This window comes from Coptis chinensis, chromosome 9 (genome assembly GCF_015680905.1).
Source record: "Coptis chinensis isolate HL-2020 chromosome 9, ASM1568090v1, whole genome shotgun sequence".
Taxonomy (NCBI): Eukaryota; Viridiplantae; Streptophyta; class Magnoliopsida; order Ranunculales; family Ranunculaceae; genus Coptis; species Coptis chinensis.
The window spans coordinates 62,527,517-62,549,373 of NC_141464.1; the positions used below are offsets into that span (position 1 = coordinate 62,527,517).

General features: G+C 39.8%; 2 protein-coding genes across 2 annotated transcripts; one reads left to right on the forward strand and one right to left on the reverse strand.

The window, feature by feature from the left end:
• The first annotated feature begins 978 nt into the window (after positions 1 to 978).
• Positions 979 to 2,528, forward strand: LOC147477233 (proteasome subunit beta type-7-B-like). Its single transcript, XM_086585946.1, has 6 exons — positions 979 to 1,047; positions 1,342 to 1,511; positions 1,603 to 1,778; positions 1,857 to 1,953; positions 2,022 to 2,091; positions 2,175 to 2,528. The coding sequence occupies exons 1-6, from the start codon at positions 979 to 981 to the stop codon at positions 2,286 to 2,288; spliced, it is 696 nt and encodes a 231-aa protein (XP_086442072.1). The 3' UTR covers positions 2,289 to 2,528.
• An 8,276-nt stretch (positions 2,529 to 10,804) lies between these two features.
• LOC147477234 (uncharacterized) lies at positions 10,805 to 11,671 on the reverse strand. Its single transcript, XM_086585948.1, has one exon. The coding sequence runs from the start codon at positions 11,669 to 11,671 to the stop codon at positions 10,805 to 10,807; it is 867 nt and encodes a 288-aa protein (XP_086442074.1).
• Between the last annotated feature and the right edge of the window lie 10,186 nt (positions 11,672 to 21,857).

Genomic DNA, 21,857 nt, shown 5'->3' on the forward strand with positions numbered 1-21,857 from the left:
GACATTTTAGAATATCATTGGAATTGGTATTTTATACCAACATTTGAAACTGTCAAAAATTGTGTTGTCCATTGCGTGCGATTTTGATAATTAGCAGCGCCAAACACTTTGATTTTTCACTTGAAAAAAAGAGGGAAGAAACTTTCAAAAAGTTAATCAGAGAGGAATGAAACCTAAACTAAAAGGAAACAAAAGAACAAATGATGGAGAAATTTAATCAGGTCTCTACTTAGCTTTTCTTCTCTCACCTCTGAACTCCCTTTCATTTTTAGGTACTCCCTCTCCCCCCCTTTTCTCTATCTTCTGTAATTGTTGCAAGTTCAATTATTTTGTTGTAGGCGCTTTATTTCTGATTCGGTTTTACCTTCTCCTTCATCCTTCATTATTGACAGAAAGCAAGTCAAATTTTTGAAAAATGAGGCAAAAATCAATCTTTGAACTTGTTTACCGATAAAATAGAGTAAATTCATGATTTTTCTTTTAGTTTCTACAATGTTGAACCTGTTTTTGTTTGGAAGGAAGAAGTTTTAATCAAACTTGTTTGTAGAAATTAAAGAAGCTAACTTTTTTCTGGTATTAGGAGAAAAAGCACTTATTGGGCACTGCGAATATACTTCTTTTTTGCTAGCTATCAATTCAGGTATTTTTTTTTTAGCTTGATTTCAATTGGTTGAATTGTTCTGGAAACAAAAATTGATCTGAATTTCAATGGATGCATGTTATGATGTGAAATTGGTTCAGTGATTGGGGTACCCCAATGGCTTCATTGCATATTTGTTAAGTTATAATGTGTGTGAATAGACTCTAGTGTAATTTTCTGGGTTGTAGATTCTCAACTCTGCCTTCTTCCAAAAACAGTGCCAGCGTTATTGTTGCACTTGGAGGGCTTGATGTAGTGGCTAGAAATGGTTTAAAGCACACTTGGAGTTTCACACACCATGTTGCATGAAGCGGAAGCTAAGGGGGGAAGAAGAAGCTATGGGTTACTGGTTCATTTACAGCCCAAACCGATGGCGAGATCATGGGAAGGAAAAACTTAATGGACAGGTCCGTCTACGTTTGAAATAGATCTTCTATATTTTGCTTACTTGTGAATGGGAATGTGAATGTGAATGTGGTTCCATGATTTTTTTTTTTTTTTTCAGAAAAGTATATACTGATTTTGTTGTTATGCAATTTTCTGTTTAAACTAGGGATTATTGAGCACTCTCCACATACCCCCTAGTCAAAAGAAAAAATTATCAATTCTTGAAAATGTTAGCAGAATCATCAAGCCCTGCAGGTTAGGAAACTTGAGCTACATTTGCTGTAGTTGAATTAAAAGTTGTATTTCTATGGAAGTTATACCTTCATGCTCATGCTATAACTTTGGGTTTTGAGCAACACCCACTTTTAGTTCCAAAGCTAGTTACATTTTACTCGAGTTTCAGTTATTTAACTGATGCTCATTTTATTACTTTGAGTAATTCAAGAAATGGGAGTAGTTTGAAATGGAATGTGTTGATTTCTTGGTATGTGAAGTGTGGGTTTTATAAAGAAGCTATTTTGGTTTATAAACAAATGGTTGGATTAGGTGTGAAACCGGATAACTTTACTTACCAGGTCCAATTTTAAAACTAACTTTTGTTTATTTAAGGATGGAATTATACTTGGAGCAGATACAAGAGCTACTGAGGGACCTGTAGTTGCTGATAAGAATTGTGAGAAGATTCATTATATGGCACCTAATATATATTGTTATGGTTTGGATCGGCTGGCGATCATCGAGGCGCTTATAGGTAATATACATTATCACCATTTTTTTTTGTGTGTCTTTTTAGTTGGTATGGATTGTATTTTATTTTGTCCATTTGTAGACATGGTCAGCTCGCAGTTGCAGTTACACCGTCAGTCAACTACTCGTGAGTCCAAGGTTGTTACAGCTCTTACACTATTAAAGACTCACCTTTTTGGGTAATTATGTTTTTCCATCCCTTTTGCATACAACTGGAGTAGGACTAATTGTATTGATTGTTGTTTAGTTACCAAGGACATGTGAGTGCTGCTTTGGTACTTGGTGGAGTTGGTATTACTGGACCTCATTTGCATACTGTGAGTTTAAATTGCTCTTGATATCAGAATAATTAGTTCAATTTAGATATGTATTTGGGGTGTGATGTTGATCTTTTCTGCAGATCTATCCTCATGGTTTGACTGATACACTTCCTTATGTGACAATGGGCTCAGGTTCTTTAGCTGCAATGGCTATGTTTGAGTCAAACTACAAAGAAAGCCTTTCTATAAGTTAGCATTCTATTTATTAACTATGCTTCTCTGCTTATGTAATTAACATGAAGAAATTTAGCAGATTCAACTATCTGCTACTTACGAAGAGAACAAAGAAAAATATATATCTGCAACTTAAGTTTGGTAATATTCATGTCTGAAATGATGAGTCTCTTCCCATTTCTGGATGAATTTTTCTAATATGAGTTTATTATGTACGACCGGTCGAAGCTATCAAGAATTGATTGGAAGTATATCATAATCGACGAAGCACAACAAATGAAAGATAGGGAATCAGTTCTAGCACGAGATTTCGATAGATATCGTTGCCAACACATTTACTTCTTGCTGGCACTCTATTACAATAAGTTATCCTCTCATGTGTAATAATTAGAGATATATTTGCAGCTCAAAATAAATAAATAAATAAGCAACGAACCAAAGTGCATTTTTTTACCTTACTTTATATTGAAATTTGTGCTAGTGTAATTTATGCTATTTTTCGAAAGGCATATGCATCAATTTTAAGCATTGTGGGTATCTCTTGATGCTATTCTCCATACCTTGCCATCACCGGCTTGAATGCCCATTCTTACTTGTAATGGAGTGCCATTCTTGCACATTTCGAAAGGCATATGCCCATTCTTGCCATCACCGGCTTGAATGTATCTATGGACAAAAAATCCCTTTTTCCCTCAACTGCTCTTTTTTTTTTCACCTTTCTCTCCGCTCCCTTCCGAATCTTTCTTCATCCCGCCCTTCTTCACTCATGCGGTATTGCAGGGTCGGGCATCCGATCTCATGTGTCTGATCTGGTTTGGGTTTCTGATTTGTGTTTTGGGTTGTCATTTTTTTTTTGTAGTATATTTCTAGATGGACATTGTTTTTTTTTTTATATGGTTTAGTGTAGTCTAGAATTTTGGTTCTTACCATAGATGTAAATTACAAATTTTTTATTTACTGTTAGTATTTCTAGTTGGGGCTTGTGGGGATGTCATAGTACTTATTGGAATTAATATTCGGAAGAAAGGTTTACATGTGGGTGTAGGTGTTGCCAATGGTAGTGGTCATACTTATACACTTTTATTTACTGGTAATCCACTGTAGTGATGGTGGCATCCCTTTTTGGTCTTGGAGGTATATATGATTGTTGGTGGAGGAGGCATTAGTGAGAGTGGTGGCATGGTGCTTGTCGTGAAAGTGGTTGGAAGTGGTGCTGGAGGAGTTGTAGAATTAAGGCATGGTGAAGATTATAAAAGCAAGTTTTCAGGAACACACACACACACTAAAAAGGAGAAAAGTGGAATGGCTACTCACAATGTTTACTTTGTTTACTGTAGCCTACATTTCACTTAAATGTTAATTAATTACCTCTTTGGGTGTTTAGAAATCATTCCAGTGAACTTTGCAAATGAGTATTGTAACTAAAAGGCATGAATAATTGTCGGGGCAAAAACTGAAGCAAAACAGATATACCCAGACACTCTTAAAACAAAAACTGACCTTCTGAATATCACCACCTGTGAGAGTATCACCGCTACTACAAAACAATTTTAGAACTTGCGCACCTTGTTGAACTTGTTGCATAAGAAAAAATGTCTTAGTTGTTGAGACTGAACCACTTTTTAGTTCAGTGGCTGCCTACATACCCCAGCGGGATCAAGTCTCTCTAAAAATCTCCAGAGTGTGGAGTTTTTCAATGTAGTTCTATTGGTCAAAACTTTTCAATATGTAACCATCCAAAAAACTAGGGAATATCTGGATATGGATCCTTATCCCTTGATTTCAGTTACATTGGATAAAGCCAAAATCTATCCCTAGTTTTCAGTTACATTAGATAGAGTCAAAATCTATCCCTAGTTTGCAGCTGATTACGGGCATATAGTGAGGCTTAGCCCACATGCCATGTTGTGACCTGGCTACGAACTAGGGTTAGGCCTGCAGTTATGAAGGGTCCAGTCTGGGTGTCATGTCCAGAGATCATGCCCAGCTGGTCCATAGAGGCATTATGCTACTGAGCATTCCATCGAGTTGGATGTCTCACTACACAAGTCGATCCAACGAGGCCACAAATGAGGAGGATCAGGTAAAGCCATGTGGACCATTTATGAAGGTCCACATTATCGCCTCTCTCACACGCCGGAGCAGCCACTGGAGAAGAAGAGAAAGAGAATCCGATAACGTTTTTCCTGAACAAGCATTCCAATGCTGATATACCCGTAGTTCCAGATTTCTTTACAGTCGACTTTGTCTCTTAGGATAGGAAGTTTATCCATCCCCCTACTCATTACTTAACATGGCATACACTAGCCTACAGAGTTCAAGGCTGGGCAGGCCGCGGAATGGATGTTCCAAATAATTTCTCAGGTGAGCTCCTTAAGAAATTATCTTCTTCGTCTACAATTTTCTTTGTTCTGCAGCTCAATTTAGTTCTTTCTTTAACAAATACCTAGATTTCTGATGCTGTGGTAAGTGAAGTTGATGAGAATGCGGTTCAGCATAACCTTTAAACCTTGTTTGGTCTCCCAGAGATTATTAGGGACTTTAGTTACCCTGATACAATCGTTGCATGGGCTGTCGTATACATTGTTCATCCTCTTCAGTCTATGATGCCCGACACTGCTAAAGCTTCAGAAAAAGGAAATGAAGTATGTGTTAAACCTATGGCATCAAGGAGGCTTCCTCGTATTGCTCCTTTAGATATCATCCTCCCTGGCTCATTGGGTGATGGTGCTCAGAATTCTGACATAGGTGATAGGGTAGAGAATCATGCACGGCGTCGGTGTTACATCTATTATTCTTCTGACGAAGACAATGCTCCACCGATTACCACAAGGCATCCTGATCCTAGTTTGAGATCCTGCAGCTCGAGTTTGCATTCTCCCCGAGCCGCCATTTCCAAGTCTACTTCTATCCCGCCTTCTCCAGTTGTTATGCGAGGCTCTAGAGAACATCCACATGTTGAGGGTGTTGTTGAGGTCACCGCCTCTGGTGCCATCACTGAGCAGAACCATGTTAGTGCCGATGTGAATGGAGGGGGTACTCGTTATGTTATTCCTGATACTGCAGATGATGTACAGTCGGCTCACTCTATCCATGTCTCTAGTCACTCCGGGATCCACAGAGTGAGAGACAATTCTGCAGATAACTGCTCTGCTAAAAGAGTTAGAAAAGACCCTTGTTCCGGTTCGGTACTATTTTCACTATCTTTTCAGCATGCCGAGGAGGTCTTGATCAAGTCCTCCACCCTTTTTCATGAGGCTTGTGCCGAGGCTGAGCTAGAATCTCAACATTCACGAGACCATGTTACCACTTTGTTAGAGGAATGTTGTCAACTTAGAGAAACATTGTATGCTCGTGATGAGATGATTGCGTCTAAAGACTTAGAACTGATTACTTTAGTTGATAAGCTCAGGGAGTCCCAGAATGTAGTACGAGCTATGGAAAGTGATCGTCGTCTGAGTGAGGAGAATACAGGTCATGTGGTGCAGGAAAACGGGCATCTAGTTGAGGAGTTGTGCCTGCTCAAGAATCGTGTTACAGACTAGCCAGCTTGACATTTTGCTTTTCTTATTATGTATCTTCCATTTGTAGTTAGGATATTTTGAAGGCTCCTGCACTTTAGTTATCTTGAATTACCGTGATGTGGCCTGTAAGGATATTTTGAAGGCATGGACTTTTCTGAAATGAAAAATATTCAACAGCGGCTTGGCAATAAAATAGAACTTGAAAAGTATTGACTTGAATATTAGCAAAGCTATATACTACCGCCCCCCAACACTACATGTGGATATGATTCACGTGTAGTGTTGAATAAGAAAGTTACTGTGTATACTAGTAAAATTGGGGATTTTCACCAGCATAATGTGAAAAGAAATAGAATTGATAAGGAATTGATGTTTGGTGATTCACCAATAGAATTCCATTGTAGAATAACTCGATTGAACAAATACAACCGGGCTGAGCATGTCACCATACTCAGAATATATATCGAACGACAGTGAGATGCATCTATAGAATGACCCGATTGAAGCGTAATCGGACTGAGCAATTTTGTAGTAATGCTCATATATAAATAAGTCCATATAGTTGAACCTTTGAAGGTGTTATCTTGGACAGTTTCAGAAAAGATTATCCCGCTTTTGCACGCGATACCGGGCCGAGCTTTTGCTATGAAGCTCAGAGATGACGTTAATGCACAGAGTCTGATTCTATGCATATTGTTTTCGGTTGAGAGGATCAATGTCATTCAACCGTACCAAGCGATGTTCTCTATCCAAACTTGGTGGCGCCTCCAAGGGATAGATTGCATCCAGCACTTGGGTTTTCAAAGTCCTAAAAGTTTGGAGTTACCCAGTTCACAAATAGGACCGAGCTAGAGGGTCGACGCCATTTACTCGGACCAACACACAGTGCACTTTTGTATGTTGGCTTTTTGAACTTTGGGGATTTGTGTTTCACGCCGAAGCCAGGCAAAGGGTCAAAGCTATATACATGGACCCGATACTTTAGTCGTACGAGACATTTTTCAAGCCTGACGCACTCGCAACACTTGCCTTATCACCGGCCTCAATCAATTATAAGGATTTGAACAGGAAAGAGGGACGCTCTGGTCTGTACCAAGCTAGAGAATTGATGCCATTCAGTTGGGCTTCAGAGTGTGCATTTAGTATTCTATGCACTTCCAAGTGCAAAAAATGTTGGAGCTTGGAATTTTTGCAAGTAAAAATGAGGCTTTTTCACTTGACCGGGCATGCTGAGCATTTGAACCAGGTTTTGTAGAGCTGATAGAGATTTGATCACAAAGTTTTCTATACCAGCTAGGTTCTCTTGGGTTTGAACCTGCAGTGTGTCTAGTTGGAGGGGTTAACCACCAGTCCAAACTTGACCAGGCGCTGTGCGCTTGAACCTAGATTTCTGTATTGTAGTCGCACTTGGGTTATCAAAATTCTTAGCTTTTCTAAGGACCCAGTCACCAGGTTTGAAGACACGTTCTCTGAGTTTTCTATCATGACTACACTTTTTCTTGATATTTGACTAATTGCTGAAGAGCTGTATCCCGACGTTCATCAATAAGAGCTTTGTCGTAAGCTAAGACTTCATCTTCAACTCCAGATTTTACTGCTTCAGTTCTGGCTGTTGGCGCCATGATTTCTGTTGGGAGTACTGCTTCTGCACCATATGCTAAAGAGTATGGTGAAAAACATGTGGACCTTCTAGGAGTAGTCATATATGCCCATAGGATAGCAAGCAGCTAACGAACCCAGTTGCCTTTAGCTCCAGTAAGCATTTTCTTAAGGGTATCTAGGATTACCCTATTAGTAGCCTCTGCTTGGCCGTTTGCTTCAGGATGGTAAGGAGCAGAAAAGTTGTGCTTTATGCTCATAGACCCACAGAATTGTTGCATCTCTATAGAGCCAAATTGGGAACCGTTATCTGATACTAATTCTGAAGGTACTCCGAACCTGCAGATAACATCACGCCACAGAAATCGCTTTACATCAGCAGTAGTTATTGAAGCCAAAGCTGTGGCTTCGACCCACTTTGTAAAGTAGTCGATAGCCACCAACAAAAAACAAACTCTTCCAGGTGTCCTAGGCAAAGGTCCCACAATGTCGAGCCCCCATTTTGAGAAAGTCCAAGGGCTAAGAATTGGGTGCAATTCTGTGGCAGGTAGTTTTCCAACTTTAGCATGTTTCTAGCACGACACACAAATTTGAGTGATTCGTTTTGCGTCTCTTTGCATGTACGGCCACCAATAACCCTGTGTTAAAGCCTTGTGGGCAAGACTGCGACTTCCAGAGTAATTCCCACAAACACCTACATGAATTTCTTTAAGTATCATTTCGCCTTGCTCTGGGGTAAGACATCTTAACTGTGGCCCGAACCCCATTGGTCTTTTGTAAAGTCGAGCGACTCTTTCTTTAGTGAACAATACTGCGAATTTCCATGCCTCTCGCTTAACCTTCTGAGATAAAGCTTTCTTTATGGGGAGATTCCCTGAGTTCAGATACTCAATGAAGGGTAGCCTCCAATCAGATTTTCCTAGTGCCAAGATTTCTAAGTCCCTTATCTCTAAATCATCAAGAGTTTCCTCTTCAGATTCTGCTTTAGATTCAGACTTTTCGCTTTCGATGGGGATGATGTCGCCCCCAGTATCTTCATGGTCGTCCCCCAATACTGCCAAGGTTACCAGGGTTCATTCCTTGATCTGAATCATTGAATGTGGGATGCTTTCTTTTGAGTTGTTTGTGTAAGGATGCCAAAGTCTGGAGATCCTTAGCATCAACTTGATCTTTAGATTCAGAAGATGCACGATCTACCTGTTCTCTTTTTCTTCATCGAGTGTTAACAACACAGACTTGTAATACGTTACACTTTATAACATATGCCTCATGAAGTCTCATTGGTTGTAGATTGATGCTCGACTCTTGTTGGAAATCAATTTGGATTTCTCTTGGTTCATCTTGTTGGACAGCTGCAGAGAGGTAAGATAGTGCATCAGCGTGCCTGATTTCATTCCTTGGCCTTTGACTGATAGAGATTTTGTCAAATTGCGTACCCAATTTATGTATGACTGTCAAATATGTTGCCATCCTTTCATCTTTTTGCTTGAAAAGTACCACCAAATTGATTAGCCACCAAGCGAGAATATGTTAGCATTTGAATGTTCTTCGCTCCCATCTTAAGTGCAGCATTCATACCATAGATAACAGCTTCATATTCGGCTTCATTATTAGAGGCAGGAAAGCCTAGTCTGACTGACCTTTCAACTTTCTATCCTTCAGGGCTGATAAGTACACAACCTAGACCAGATCCGGATGCATTTTTTGAACCGTCGATGAAGATGGTCTAGATAGCTTGATTACTGTCAAGAATGCGCTCGCCCCCAGAATTAGATGTACTGGGTGAGAATTCCTCAGTTTGTGCAGGGAACTGAACAGAATGATCAGGAAGTTGTTCTACTTCTGCTAATTCTGGACTCAGTTAGATGTCATCCACAGGAAAATCTGCCATAAGAGAGGCTAGAGCATGCCCCTTTTCTGCAGTCCTTGGCTTATAAACAATATCATATGCGTTTAGGTAACTCGACCATTCAATCAGCCTATTTGATTCCTCCTGTTTGCCGAGGGTCTTTCGTAAAGGATACTCAGTATAAACCTTCACCGTTCTCCCCGAAAATACGGCTTCAACCGCCGAAATTTGCGCATGTACTAAGGCCAACGCGACTTTCTCAATTTTAGAGTAACGACTTTCTGCTGCAGGTTAGTGTTTTGCTAACAAAATGAACCGCTTTTACTTGAATCATCAATAAAATGATCGCGACCGGGCTGCAGAGTCGATTTGCAAACAAGATAAATTCCTACAGGTTCTCCAACCTTTGGACTAACCAAAATTGGGGGAGAGGTAAGGTAGGCTTTGACTTCAGAGAAAGCCTTTTCACAATCTTCATTCCAGGTTGATGCACCTTTCAGAATCTGAAAGAACGGCTTACATTTATTAGAGTATCGAGATATGAAACGACCGAGAGCCGCAAGACGACCTAAGAGCCTCTGCACTTCCGTTTTGCAGGTAGGGGGTGGCATGTCGAGAATAGCTCGAATTTGCTCTGGGTCAGCTTCAATTCCCCTGTGGGTCATCATGAACCCTAAGAATTTGTCTGAAGATAGGACAAATGAACATTTGGCAGGGTTAAGCCTCATTTTGTATTTCTTTAGTCGATCAAATACTTTCTGAAGGTCAGCAAGATGATCGCATTCTTCGCTTGACTTCACAACCATGTCGTCAATATAAACCTCCATAATAACCCCAATAAGATCAGCAAAGATAGTATTAACAAGCTTTTGGTATGTGGCTCCACCATTCTTTAGGCCGAATGGCATAACAACATAGCAATATAGGCCTATGTTTGTGATGAATGTTGTATATTCCTGGTCATCATAGTGCAGTACAATCTGATAATATCCTGAGCTTGCATCCATAAAAGATAGTTTATTGAAGCCATATATGTCGCATCCACTATATCTGAAATTTTGGGTATAGGATAAGGATGCAGTGGGCAAGCTTCATTCATGTCTGTGAAGTCGACACAAATTCTGAGCTTCCCATTCATCTTTGGTACCGCTACAATGTTGGAAACCCAAGTTGGGTATTCAACTGGTTGAATAAATCCAGCCTCCAATAATTTGTCAGTCTCCTTGTTCACTAAGAGTTTCCTGTCTGGGGCCATTCTCTGTATTTTCTGCCTTAACGGTTTGACTTTTGGGTCGATGTTTAATCTGTGACAAGCGACACTGGGGTCAATACCGGGCATATATGTTGGATTCCAAGCAAAGATAACTCTGTTACTTTTCAATAAGGCTACCAAAGCCTTTTTCTCTGTTTCAGAAAGTTCTTCAAAGATGAAGGTGGTCTGACTTTCTTCTTCTCCTATCTGCACTTCTTTCATCTTATCGACTGTTGGAGGTCCCTTGGTTGGTGTCTCCCGCGGTGCTTTGGCTACCCTCGTTGGTGCTCTGGTCCAGCCCTGCTGTAATTGCTATTTCTGCTTAGTGTTGAGAATGGTGTGTCCTCTGACCTCATACTTTTTATAATCATCCATCGCATGCTCATGGCATTTTAGAGATGTAATCTGGTCACTTCGGATCTTACAAGTTCCCTCTGCTGTTAGAAACTTAACAGCTTGGTGATAAGTGGACACCACTGCATGCATTGCATGAAGCCAATCTCTACCTAGAATGACATTATATGTGGATGGGCAGTCTACTAGAACAAAGTCAACTCCTACAACCTTAGGACCTACTGTGACTGGCAAATTAATTTTACCAACCTTTTTAGCTGGAGCACCATTAAAGTCGATAATTAGAGTATCATCTTCCTGAATAAGATCATCGTCGAGATTCATGACAGAATAGCATCCAGAGAATAATATACAGGCAGAACTACCGGTGTCTATCAGAATTCTTTGGACTCTACGGATGCCAACCCATGTTGTAATCACCACAGCATCATTGTGAGGATAGTAGACTCCTCGCTCATCTTTTTCAGTGAAAGTTAGTCCTCCTTCTACAATAGTCTCAGCATAGAACCCAGATTTAAAGTTGCTACTGTTTACGTGATTCCAACTACCAATTTTTTGAATCTTGTGCTTCATGCTCCATTTTCTTTCACGGTTGGATAAGCAAATAGCCACCTGAGCATGACATACAGCTATCACATCGTGCTCGATCAGATTTACATGAGCCAGCTTTTGACTACCCTTTATATACTCCTTCAGCTGTCCCCCATCTGCCATTCTAGAGATCTCTTTCTTGAATGCATAACAGTCATTCAAAGTATGGTCGAAATCATTGTGATACTTGCATTTCTTTGACTTATCTCTCCTTCCCTCATTATCAGGTTTCATAGGGAACGGCTTGGAGAGTTTTCCTTTGAGCTTGTCATACAATTCTGAGAAATTGACGCTGAGCTCTGGAAGAGTAAGATCTTTGCTCAGGCGCCATCTTGTTTCTGACTTTGTGAGACGCCAGTTTTAGCATCTTTGTTATGTTTCTTTCTGTCTTTATCACGCTGTTATTGTTCCTGCTTTCCTCTATCACTTGAAAAATCCTTTTGTTGCTTGTACTTTGAATCTTCCTAAACAGTAGCATACCTTTCTGCTCGCACCAGCAAATCCTGAACTGTTTCTGGAGGCTTCAGAGTTAGTGAGTTGTACAGACCAGACTTATCAAAAGGAAGAGTATTTTTGAAAGCTTGCGCAACAACATCACCTGGGACATTGTTGACCTCCTTGAGCAGCACCCTGAGTTTTCTGACAAGGTCTCGAATGCTTTCTCCTTTCTCCATGTGGAGGTTGAAAGAGTTCCAGAACCTTTTATGGTCTTCCTGTTGTAGCGATAATGTTTTGAAAACTTGTCGGCGAGCTGCGGAAATGTATGGATTGAACGAGGATGGAGTTCGTTAAACCATGTCAAAGCTTCTCCGCTAAGGTTAGCTTGGAACATTATGCACATCAACGCATCATTGTTATTAAAAAGAGCCATAGACGATCTGTACTTCATCAAGTGCTCATCTGGACAATCATCTACATCATCGTAGGTTGGGACTGAAGGTTGTTTGAAAGAACCAGGGGAAATGTTAATCTCTGATTTCATCTATAAAAGGAGATTCTTCAGGTCCTTTGATTGCCAGTTTATATCGTTTATCTTCCCAAGTAGCTTTGGAATCCATGGCAGTTCTAATGAGTTCTTGAACTTGCTGCTCATTCAAGTTGTCACTATTTTCCTACAGAGCGACATTGTTCGTGCCGACTCTGTGGGTACAGTTTCTCCTTTCAGGGCTCCAGCCTGGCTCAACAGAGTTTTGCCTATGTTGCATGAAATTTGCTTCAGCCCTGCGTGGGTTTAGCTTTCTGGTTCGAGCATAACCACCCACAGAATTATGGAGGGCTCCAGTTCTGTGGCTTCTGGCCCATTGTTGGCTACCTCTTCTATCTCCAGCTCTTTGATAACCTCCATTAGTCCTCCGGCGAGTGTTCCTTGAACCATTGTATCCGGATTATGAGGAATCTAAACCTCCAGGACTACGATCAAATCTTATGTTACCTCGAGCTGGTCTGTATTGTCCTCTTTGTAGTACCAGACTGCGAGAGCGTTGCATGTCGCGCTCTAGATCGATTTGATCCGAAGAGGAATATCCGAAAACTGACATTGATCGTTCCTTGGAGTACTGGGAACGTCTTGACATCGATCGCTTCGTGACGCCGTAGGCTCTGAACCCGCCCTAAGATAAATACAAGCACCACCTAAACGCTCCACAGTTAAAGTTCTGGGGTTTTGGGTGCTGCTGGAGGCATGGCTCCTTGGATGATGCCTCCTCTTTTGAGACCTGCTCTCCCTTGGTATGGAAGATTCCTGCTGAGAGTTTTCTTCCCTAGGCATTTTGTCGTCATTTCTCCTAAGTTGATTGTTTTCTCTGGTCAGCCTGAGTAACATGAACATTAGAGTTTCTTCATCAGATGAGTGAGCATTGTGGCTCAGATCCTGAGGGCCCGATCTAGGCCCAAGGCGGCCTTGCAAACGCCTAGGCAATGTGGATGGTCCAGATTGGGTGGAAATAGCACCCGACCTAGGCCCAAGGCATTGCTGCAGACCCTAAGGCAACATCAATGGTCTTGCCCCAGCAGATGCAACTCCGTCTCTGTGTGTGATGACTCGAGTATCCCTAGTTGCATCTTGTTCCCCTGCTGGAACAGTAATTCGCAGGTTTTCCACCAAATCTTCTTCTTCATGCTAGGCGTCCAGATTTTATGGGGGAATCTGACGCGTATACTTCTTCTGAGCATGAACCTCGTCAGCAACTATGTGTTGTGTTGTCTCAGCATTAGGAGGCAGGTTTTATGCAATTTTTGGAGCCTGACTAGTGTCAGCCACCTTTTGATTTCTTTTGGGTCTACCAACAGCCATTGATCATGATATTCAATATAATAAAAGAGAAGAACGTAGTCATGGATTGATTTCCCACAGACGGCGCCAAAAGATGTCGGGGCAAAAACTGAAGCAAAACAGATCTACCCAGACACTCTTAAAACAAAAACTGACCTTTTGAATATCACCACCTTCTGAATATCACCACCTGCGAGAGTATCACTGCTACTACAAAACAATTTTAGAACTTGCGCACCTTGTTAAACTTGTTGCATAAGAAAAAATGTCTTAGTTGTTGATACTGAACCACTTTTTAGTTCAGTGGCTACCTACATACCCTAGTGGGATCAAGTCTCTCTAAAAATCTCCGGAGTGTGGAGTTTTTCAATGTAGTTCTGTTGGTCAAAACTTTTCAATATATAACCATCCAAAAAACTAGGGAATATCTGGATATGGATTCTTATCCCTTGTTTTCAGTTACATTGGATAGAGCCAAAATCTATCCCTAGTTTTCAGTTACATTGGATAGAGTCAAAATCTATCCCTAGTTTGCAGTTGATTATGGGCATATAGTGAGGCTTGGCCCACATGTCGTGTTATGACCTGGCTACGAACTAGGGCTAGGCCTGCAAATATGAAGGGTCCAGTCTGGGTATCATGTCCAGAGATCATGCCCAGCTATTCCATAGAGGCATTATGCTGCTGAGCATTCCATCGAGTTGGATGTCTTACTAGTCAAGTCGATCCAATGAGGCCACAAATGAGGAGGATCAGGTAGAGCCATGTGGACCATTTATGAGGGTCCACACAATAATGAATACAAAGAAATAGATTGTCTTCTATGGATCATAATGATCATGAGACATGTCAAATATGATTTACATTACTTATTGTTTATGGTGCATCTTATTCAACTTTACATGTGCTATAGTGTAATAAAAAAAAAATTGGTTCATATAAGAGAAAACAGATTGCATAGAAAGGTTGTAATGTAGGTGGAGTTTTGGAACTTGGATGAGCTATAGGGGTCAGGGATAAAAGTGCTTCAGTGGGGTATTAGGTGCTTGATGGGGACTGAAGGACTAGTTTTTTGTCATGTTGGGGTTGATGCCATTTTGCAGTAGTTAAACGAATAATTATTGGCGAAGGTATACATGTGGGTATAGGTGTTGGAGGTAATGGTGGTCCACTCTTTCCAATGTTTCATGCAAGAAAAACAAGTGTTTCATTTAGTTCTTATGTCCGCTAGTTTTTAGATTGATGTCTCAAGATTCGAGTTCATTTGTAATTTTGTAAGTAGAATGGTCTATCAACTAGTCAAACACCTTCTTTCTTATTTATGGCATGGACCTCTTCTTTAAGTTTTTCAACTTATCTGAAATGAGAAACACACACACACACTCAAACATTCAGACACAGACACAATAGAAAAAGAAATGAAAATAAGTCTATAGAGAGAGGATAAAGATGTATTGAGTGTAACCAGGACATAGACACAAACATCACGAGAGAGGATAGACTTGTTTTACATAAGTCAGGAGCGGATACCTAATCCTCACACTGAGATATATAAGTCTGACTTCAAGTATCTGACATGGAAAATCACAAGATAATGTGATGTGAATTAGGGTTCATAAGGATACTTTCTCTTAGGTTATTTTTAGTTTACGAATTTAGGTATTATTTTATTTTCCTTTTCGATTAGTTTCTAAATTGTAAGCCTAAGAAGCTATAAATGATATTGTAGGCCTTTGGCCATGGTAGTTTTGGGATTGAATATAATATTGGTTTTGTTGAGAATTCATTGAATTTTCATTCTTGAAATTGTGATTGCATCAAACTGAGTTTCTGATTTGTGTTTTGGGTTGTAATTTTATTTGATCTCCTTGCTTCGAGAAGAGGAAAGATCTAATGGACAAGCTATTGAAGATGATAGACTATCTTTGGACAATGGAACCCGCCTATAAAATAAAGCAAATAACCCACCAAAGAGACTTGAGGAGATCAAAAGGGCACTCATGAGCTCTACCTTTTGGTTTTCCTCGATGTACAGGTCGTGGATTCCTAAACCAAACAAGCCAGGGAAGATGCGACCCATAACACAACCACATAAGGAATATTTCATTATTATTGATGCCCTCAACTATTTCTCATTCTTTTTGAGGACATCTTCCTGACCCAATCTCATGGCTTTCGGAAAGGAAGAGGATGTTTTCATAAATAGGTCAATCAAGTTCACGCTTTAGATTCTTGAATCTAAGGTCTTTGTTGAATTCGAGGACGAAGAAGACCGAGAATAATCCAATGCCTAAGTCTAGGTCCCAAGCTTCCTCTCCTGCTTATCTGTTATAGGGCGAGTGAGCGTTCGCTTCCTAACTTCCGAAGGCGGAACCCCATTTTGAGTAACCCCCTGGTGCAAATTGTTTTCCTTTGCCCAGGCTCTCGAGGCATGAGGTGTCTAGTGTCATTTGTTCGGAAGGATTGGCTAACAGTTTGCCACCTGGTCTTTGAGCAGAAACCCTCTATCCAACCATTTTTACCAGGTGTAGTTCCGTCTGTGGAGATTGCTTGGCTTGATCCGGAGTTACCTAGTGTCGGTACTTAATGGGTGGGCCAGGCCTTTCCTTGGAGAAGGAATTGGGGACAGTGGGTAGCAGCTCAGAGTAGAGTCGGTTTGATGCTGCTATTCCTGCTGCTTAGTGGCTGCTCGGGTGCGGATAAGAGAGAGACTATCAGGGGAGCCCGACATGGAGTACCGTCAACATCGGTAGTTTGCGTGTTTCATGAAGGAGGTGTAGGCAGGGAATCGAAGATTAAGGAGAGTTTTGATTCTTATCTTCGATAAGAATAGGTATTTTCTTTGAAGGATCCAAACTTCTTTGTTCTTTACTAAGTCTTCTTGTTTCTTTTTGCTTTGCATAAAAAAACGCAACTCTTGCAAAAATAGGACTTCGTTTTCAGTCAGAAAGTGTGTGCTCTTCCAAAGCCTCATTAGCACGCCAAGAAAGATACCAGACTCTTTCCCATCATCCATTGTTTATGCATACTTTTTCCCATTATTATTATGTAATTATAAAAATATTTATGATGATTATCCTCAATGAGTTGTACTTTAAATATATTTTGTCATATCTTGCTTGGTTTGACATTTCAGTGAATATGAACTAAATGTTGTCATATTTTGTTTGCAGGTTCTCTTGCGGTTTGGAAGAAGCAATTTATATGGGTTTGTTTGGGCATATTTCTTTTGGGATATAAAGTACCATGTGATAAATGTTGGATGCTCAGACAATTTCTTTTGATGTTTTGTTGTTTATAAGACTATTGTATAGATGTAATGAATCATATTACTCTTAAACATGAAGAAAGTGATCTTTATAATTTACTTTTAGGAATGTTGTTAGTTAAATTTAACGTGGTTGGATTGAAATTATTTATATGATTCTTTTAGGTTTTGTGATTGAAAAAAAACGAATTCATGTACGTATGTAATTGAATAAAAACAGGGTAAAAAAAATGGCGCTTTGTCAAAGCGTCACTGAAAATAAATGTATAGTGACGCACTAAAACGTTCCTACAAGCATATTATTTGCAACAAATTTCAAAAACGTCGCCACAAGTTCATTTCCAGCGACAGTAAATAATGTCGCTATATCGATTTAGTAACCAAAAATATGATATTGTTCTACGAATCAAAACATCGGTAGTATAAGGTTACAACGACGAGAAGCACAACGTCATTAAAAGTTAATCTTTAGCGACAATAAATAACGTCGCAATATTAATTTAAGTAGCGAAAAATTGGTGTTATTGCCACAAAATAAAACGTCGGTAATTCTGACTATTAAACGTCGTTACTAAACCATCTTTAGCAACGATACATAACGTCGCAATTCTAATTTAAATCACGAAAAAACTGGTGTTCTTGCCACAATATAAAACGTCAATAGTATTCAGCATTACAGGCGTTTTCTTGAATCGTTGCCAGAATATAGTTTTTGCCACGTTTTAAACAATCAAATACAAAATATATATACCGACGTTTTTTTGGGCACTACCGACATTATAAAATGTCGATGCTTAACCTTTGACGACGTTTTTGTTTTGTAGGTTCAGATCTTTAGCTACTATACTTCTTGCGACGACCGAACGACGATCATAAAACGTCGCTACTAACAATTACCGACGTTTATTTTACTTTTTCCGACAGTGTTTTTCGTCGCTAAAACTCTTATATGTTATAGTGGCACCTAGAAGCAAGCATGAACTTCATTTTTGTCAATCTGTCATATATATACATACAACCATGTAAAATTTCCAGCATATACCGACTGTTCTAGGATGTATCTTGGCTGACCAGAGGAACTGTTGCCAAGGTGGTGCCTGTTGCTTTCTTCTAATAGCTTCATTTGCAAATGCAACAATGAACTTACGGTTTGGTTTTGGTAACCAAACTCTTTGATCTTCTCCTTCTTCATTAGGCAACGGTAACATGCATGAGAGTATCTATCCCTATCCTTTGGAGCACCTGAGTCATCTCATTGGGGAAGTTCCATTGATTTTCAGTGATATGATGCAACAACTTAGTTTTGTTGTATGGTTTTGCCATGCTCTGTTATCCATCTCAAAGTAATCACTGATCACTTTCTCACCACACTAGTTACCTGTCCTGTTAGAGTTCTTGTAAGTTGTCATAGAAGGGGCACGGAGCCAGCGGAACCCCCACGAACCGGATTTTTTTGGGCTTTCTATATTGTAACAGACTATTTTCCTATATAAGAAAAGTGTGAGGAGGGGCTGAAACCTAACTAAGCCGTCCTCTTTTCTCTCTCAACTTTCTTCTTGATTAGTTATAATAAAATTTCACTTGTCCAGACATTGATTGACTTGCCATTGCCAATGATCCACCCTTGATGTTCTTTATTCACCTTGATATATAGCTTTCTTGACTCCATTCCAAACAGTTGACCGTTTAGATTCATTCCACATGCCTGGAGAATTTTTGTATTTGCCTTTCATGTATGCTGACCAGTCATTCTCTTCGGTTTCGATGCTCCATGCAAGTTTCATGAGCAATGTCATGTTAATATCTTTTAGTTTCCTTAGCCCGATCGAGATCCCCCTCTTTTTGGGTTTGCAACTTTTCTCCCAAGATACCGTGACCATCTTCCTCGTTGATGGGGATCCAGACCAAATGAAATGTCTGATGATCGATTCACATTCTTTTATAGCTGCTCGAGGCCACTTGTAGCTAGACTACCATATTGTGAACCGATATGATGTTAAGGACATGCTTTGCGAGGGTCACTCTGCCTTGAAATGACAACATTTTTCCTACCCATCTTGGGGTTTTCTTTCTTATATTCTCAATTAGGGGAAAGAGGGTGGATTTGGTGACTTTTCCAGAAACTAAGGGGAACCCAAGTATGTCTCTTTCTCCTCAATAACTGCTCTTTGATCACTCCCCACTGCAATGCAGTTATTCTTACTCGGCCAAAAAAAAGTTCATTTCGTTACATATAGTTGATTATCATGTGGTAAATTTTGAACTTCCGATAAAATCATACAAAAGCCAAAATCATCAATAGTACGTAACAAGATAAAGTCTTGACAAGGCGATGAAACTACAATAGAAACCACGATTACAAGGAGAAAGCAGAATCAAAAATAAAACAACACAATGGCGCGCCAATGTCACAACTCATAAGGGACATACAAAGACATCAGAATCCAAAACCATGGCACCCGTTATGGATACCAAGGCTATAGCAACCTTTATTGATATGTTCTGGTTCGAGGAACAAGTGCAGACTGAGGAAATATACTCGGTCATTCACGGCCATTGCCGCATTGATACTCTAGTGTACGGTAGAAAAGATTGTCGCCACATTCTCCACACCTTGGTGCTTGAGCCCTAACAACCCATCCTGCATCAACATATACACCAGTAACAATATGTGATTGTCGGCATGTTTCAACGTATGTTATGTTCATCCGGCGCTTCAGACATCTTGGTTCACCACACTTCATCGCCTGAACCTTGTCTCCGATCCTGCAAGAATACCGAAAAACCTCGGGCGCGTGAACAGCTCGATTGTTGTTGCTAGTTGTGCTACCATCAGCTGAATTGATCATATCTATTAATAACTTCCGATACAACAGTGGATATCCCAGAACTTCAGGCTTTAATTAATTTATGTTGCCTTTCGAAAATTGTGGTAACATATGGCATATATAGGTTCAAAATCTAGGCAAGTGGCATATAATTACAAACTGGCTCGTTAGCTCTATAAAGCCCACTCATTATCATATACACTATTTTGATAGATCGCATATCTCATTAAATTTAAAAGCCGTATAGTCATATGTGGGAACACTTCGTTGCAATTTCAAAGTTGCGGCAAGAAGAGACAAACCCAAAGTTCTTGTGGTAAGGCCGTAAGGAGACGGTGGTCGAGGGGTAGACTGCATAAGTCCGCGTAGTCCAAGTTAAGCCACTACCTCCCTTTTTCTAATTCATATTTCTCCTTTTCTTTTCAAGACCTTGTGGACAAACGGTAATGCTTATTAATTGGGGGTGGGGTGGGGGACGTTCTGGACAAACGGCAATGCTTATTATTATTATTTTTTTGGGAGAGGGTGTTTTACCTCCTTTTTCTAACTCATATTTTCCCTTTTTCTTTTTTTTTCAAGACCTTGCGGACAAACCATGAAATTAAATTTCGTTTTCAGTCACTATTTCGGTGTTGTGCAGTTTATGCGCTTATCGGGATTCGGGAGCAAATCGCTCTAAGAGCTTATAGCGATTAATCGGATTAATAGGAATTAATCGCCTTACTTAACCTATTAATGATATAACAACATAAAACAAAATAAAAAAAAAAAAAACTACAAGCCTGAGTGGTGGAGTGCTAGCTAGCCTAAGAGTTTTCTTTTGTGGTTTTTCACTTTTTACGGTTTTGATTATTTTTCCGCAGTGAAGCGAAACATTTTCAATATATATATTCGTGGGCTTTTCTTTCTTGGGTTTTTTTGTCGACTTAAATTTTAAAAAAAAAAAAACAAACAAACAAAACCTGTAAACCTATTAATCGGCGCTTTTTTTATACCGATTTTCCGATTAAGCGGAAGAAATCGCCCATTTTATGGCACCCGTTCAGACCTTTAAATTTTTTTCTTGATCGGATCGGTCGAGGGGTGCATAGTGCTTATGCACCGATTAATAGGCGCTTAAACTGCCCAGTTTCGGTGACAACAGAAAACGAAATTATAGAAATTTTCGCAAAAAATAAGAGAAAATATGTGAATACATTATGGGCAATTGGGCACCAACTATACTTTCAAATTTAAATGTCTATACACCAAAAATGACTAAAATAAGCAACTCCATATCTCAAAATTAACAATCCTCTCAAATACACATATTGTAGTTCTAATGAATGATCACAGAAGAACCAACTATGATCAATGAATGAATAACTATATTGAATGAAGATTCGAAAAATGTTTGATAAGACTTGGAAGTAAGTTTATTGATTGATCATAAAAAGGTTACAAGAGCTCTATATGTTTCTCTCTTTCTCTCTTTCTCTCTCCAGTTTACAATCTTTTTTGTGGAAATCAGATAATGAATCATCTTCCTTTATTCCGGTCTTTATATAGTCTTTTCAAATAGTGTTGAACCAACCAACTCATGCCATGTGTCCATTATGTTTCTTCTTCCTTTTCCTTCTTATATTTCCCGCTCATTCCTATAATAAATCAACTTATACAGAGATATGGGCCCTTATGCCGATATCTCAATGTGTAAACCAAATTAAATCCTGAAATATCACTTGACGATAATTGCCCACGACTCGGTGAAGCTTTGGTTGTCAATACCATTCTCCCCCGAGACCGATCAGCTATGGATGTGCTTTCGGCCCAGGATCGGTTTCAAGTTATGTGCACTTCGGTAGAAAAGGTATGCATATACTCTTTACATTGCCCTTATTTTTATTACTTTTTACCCTTGCTTAGTAATTAACTTGTCTTTTGTACTTTCGATACCAGTTTAAAGTGGCAGTTGTGAGCCAGTTTGAATCTGACATGACTCACTTCCGCCATCCGAGGAAAACAATAAGCGGCTGAGGAAAGATAGACAACAACTGCATCAGTCTTTTGAAG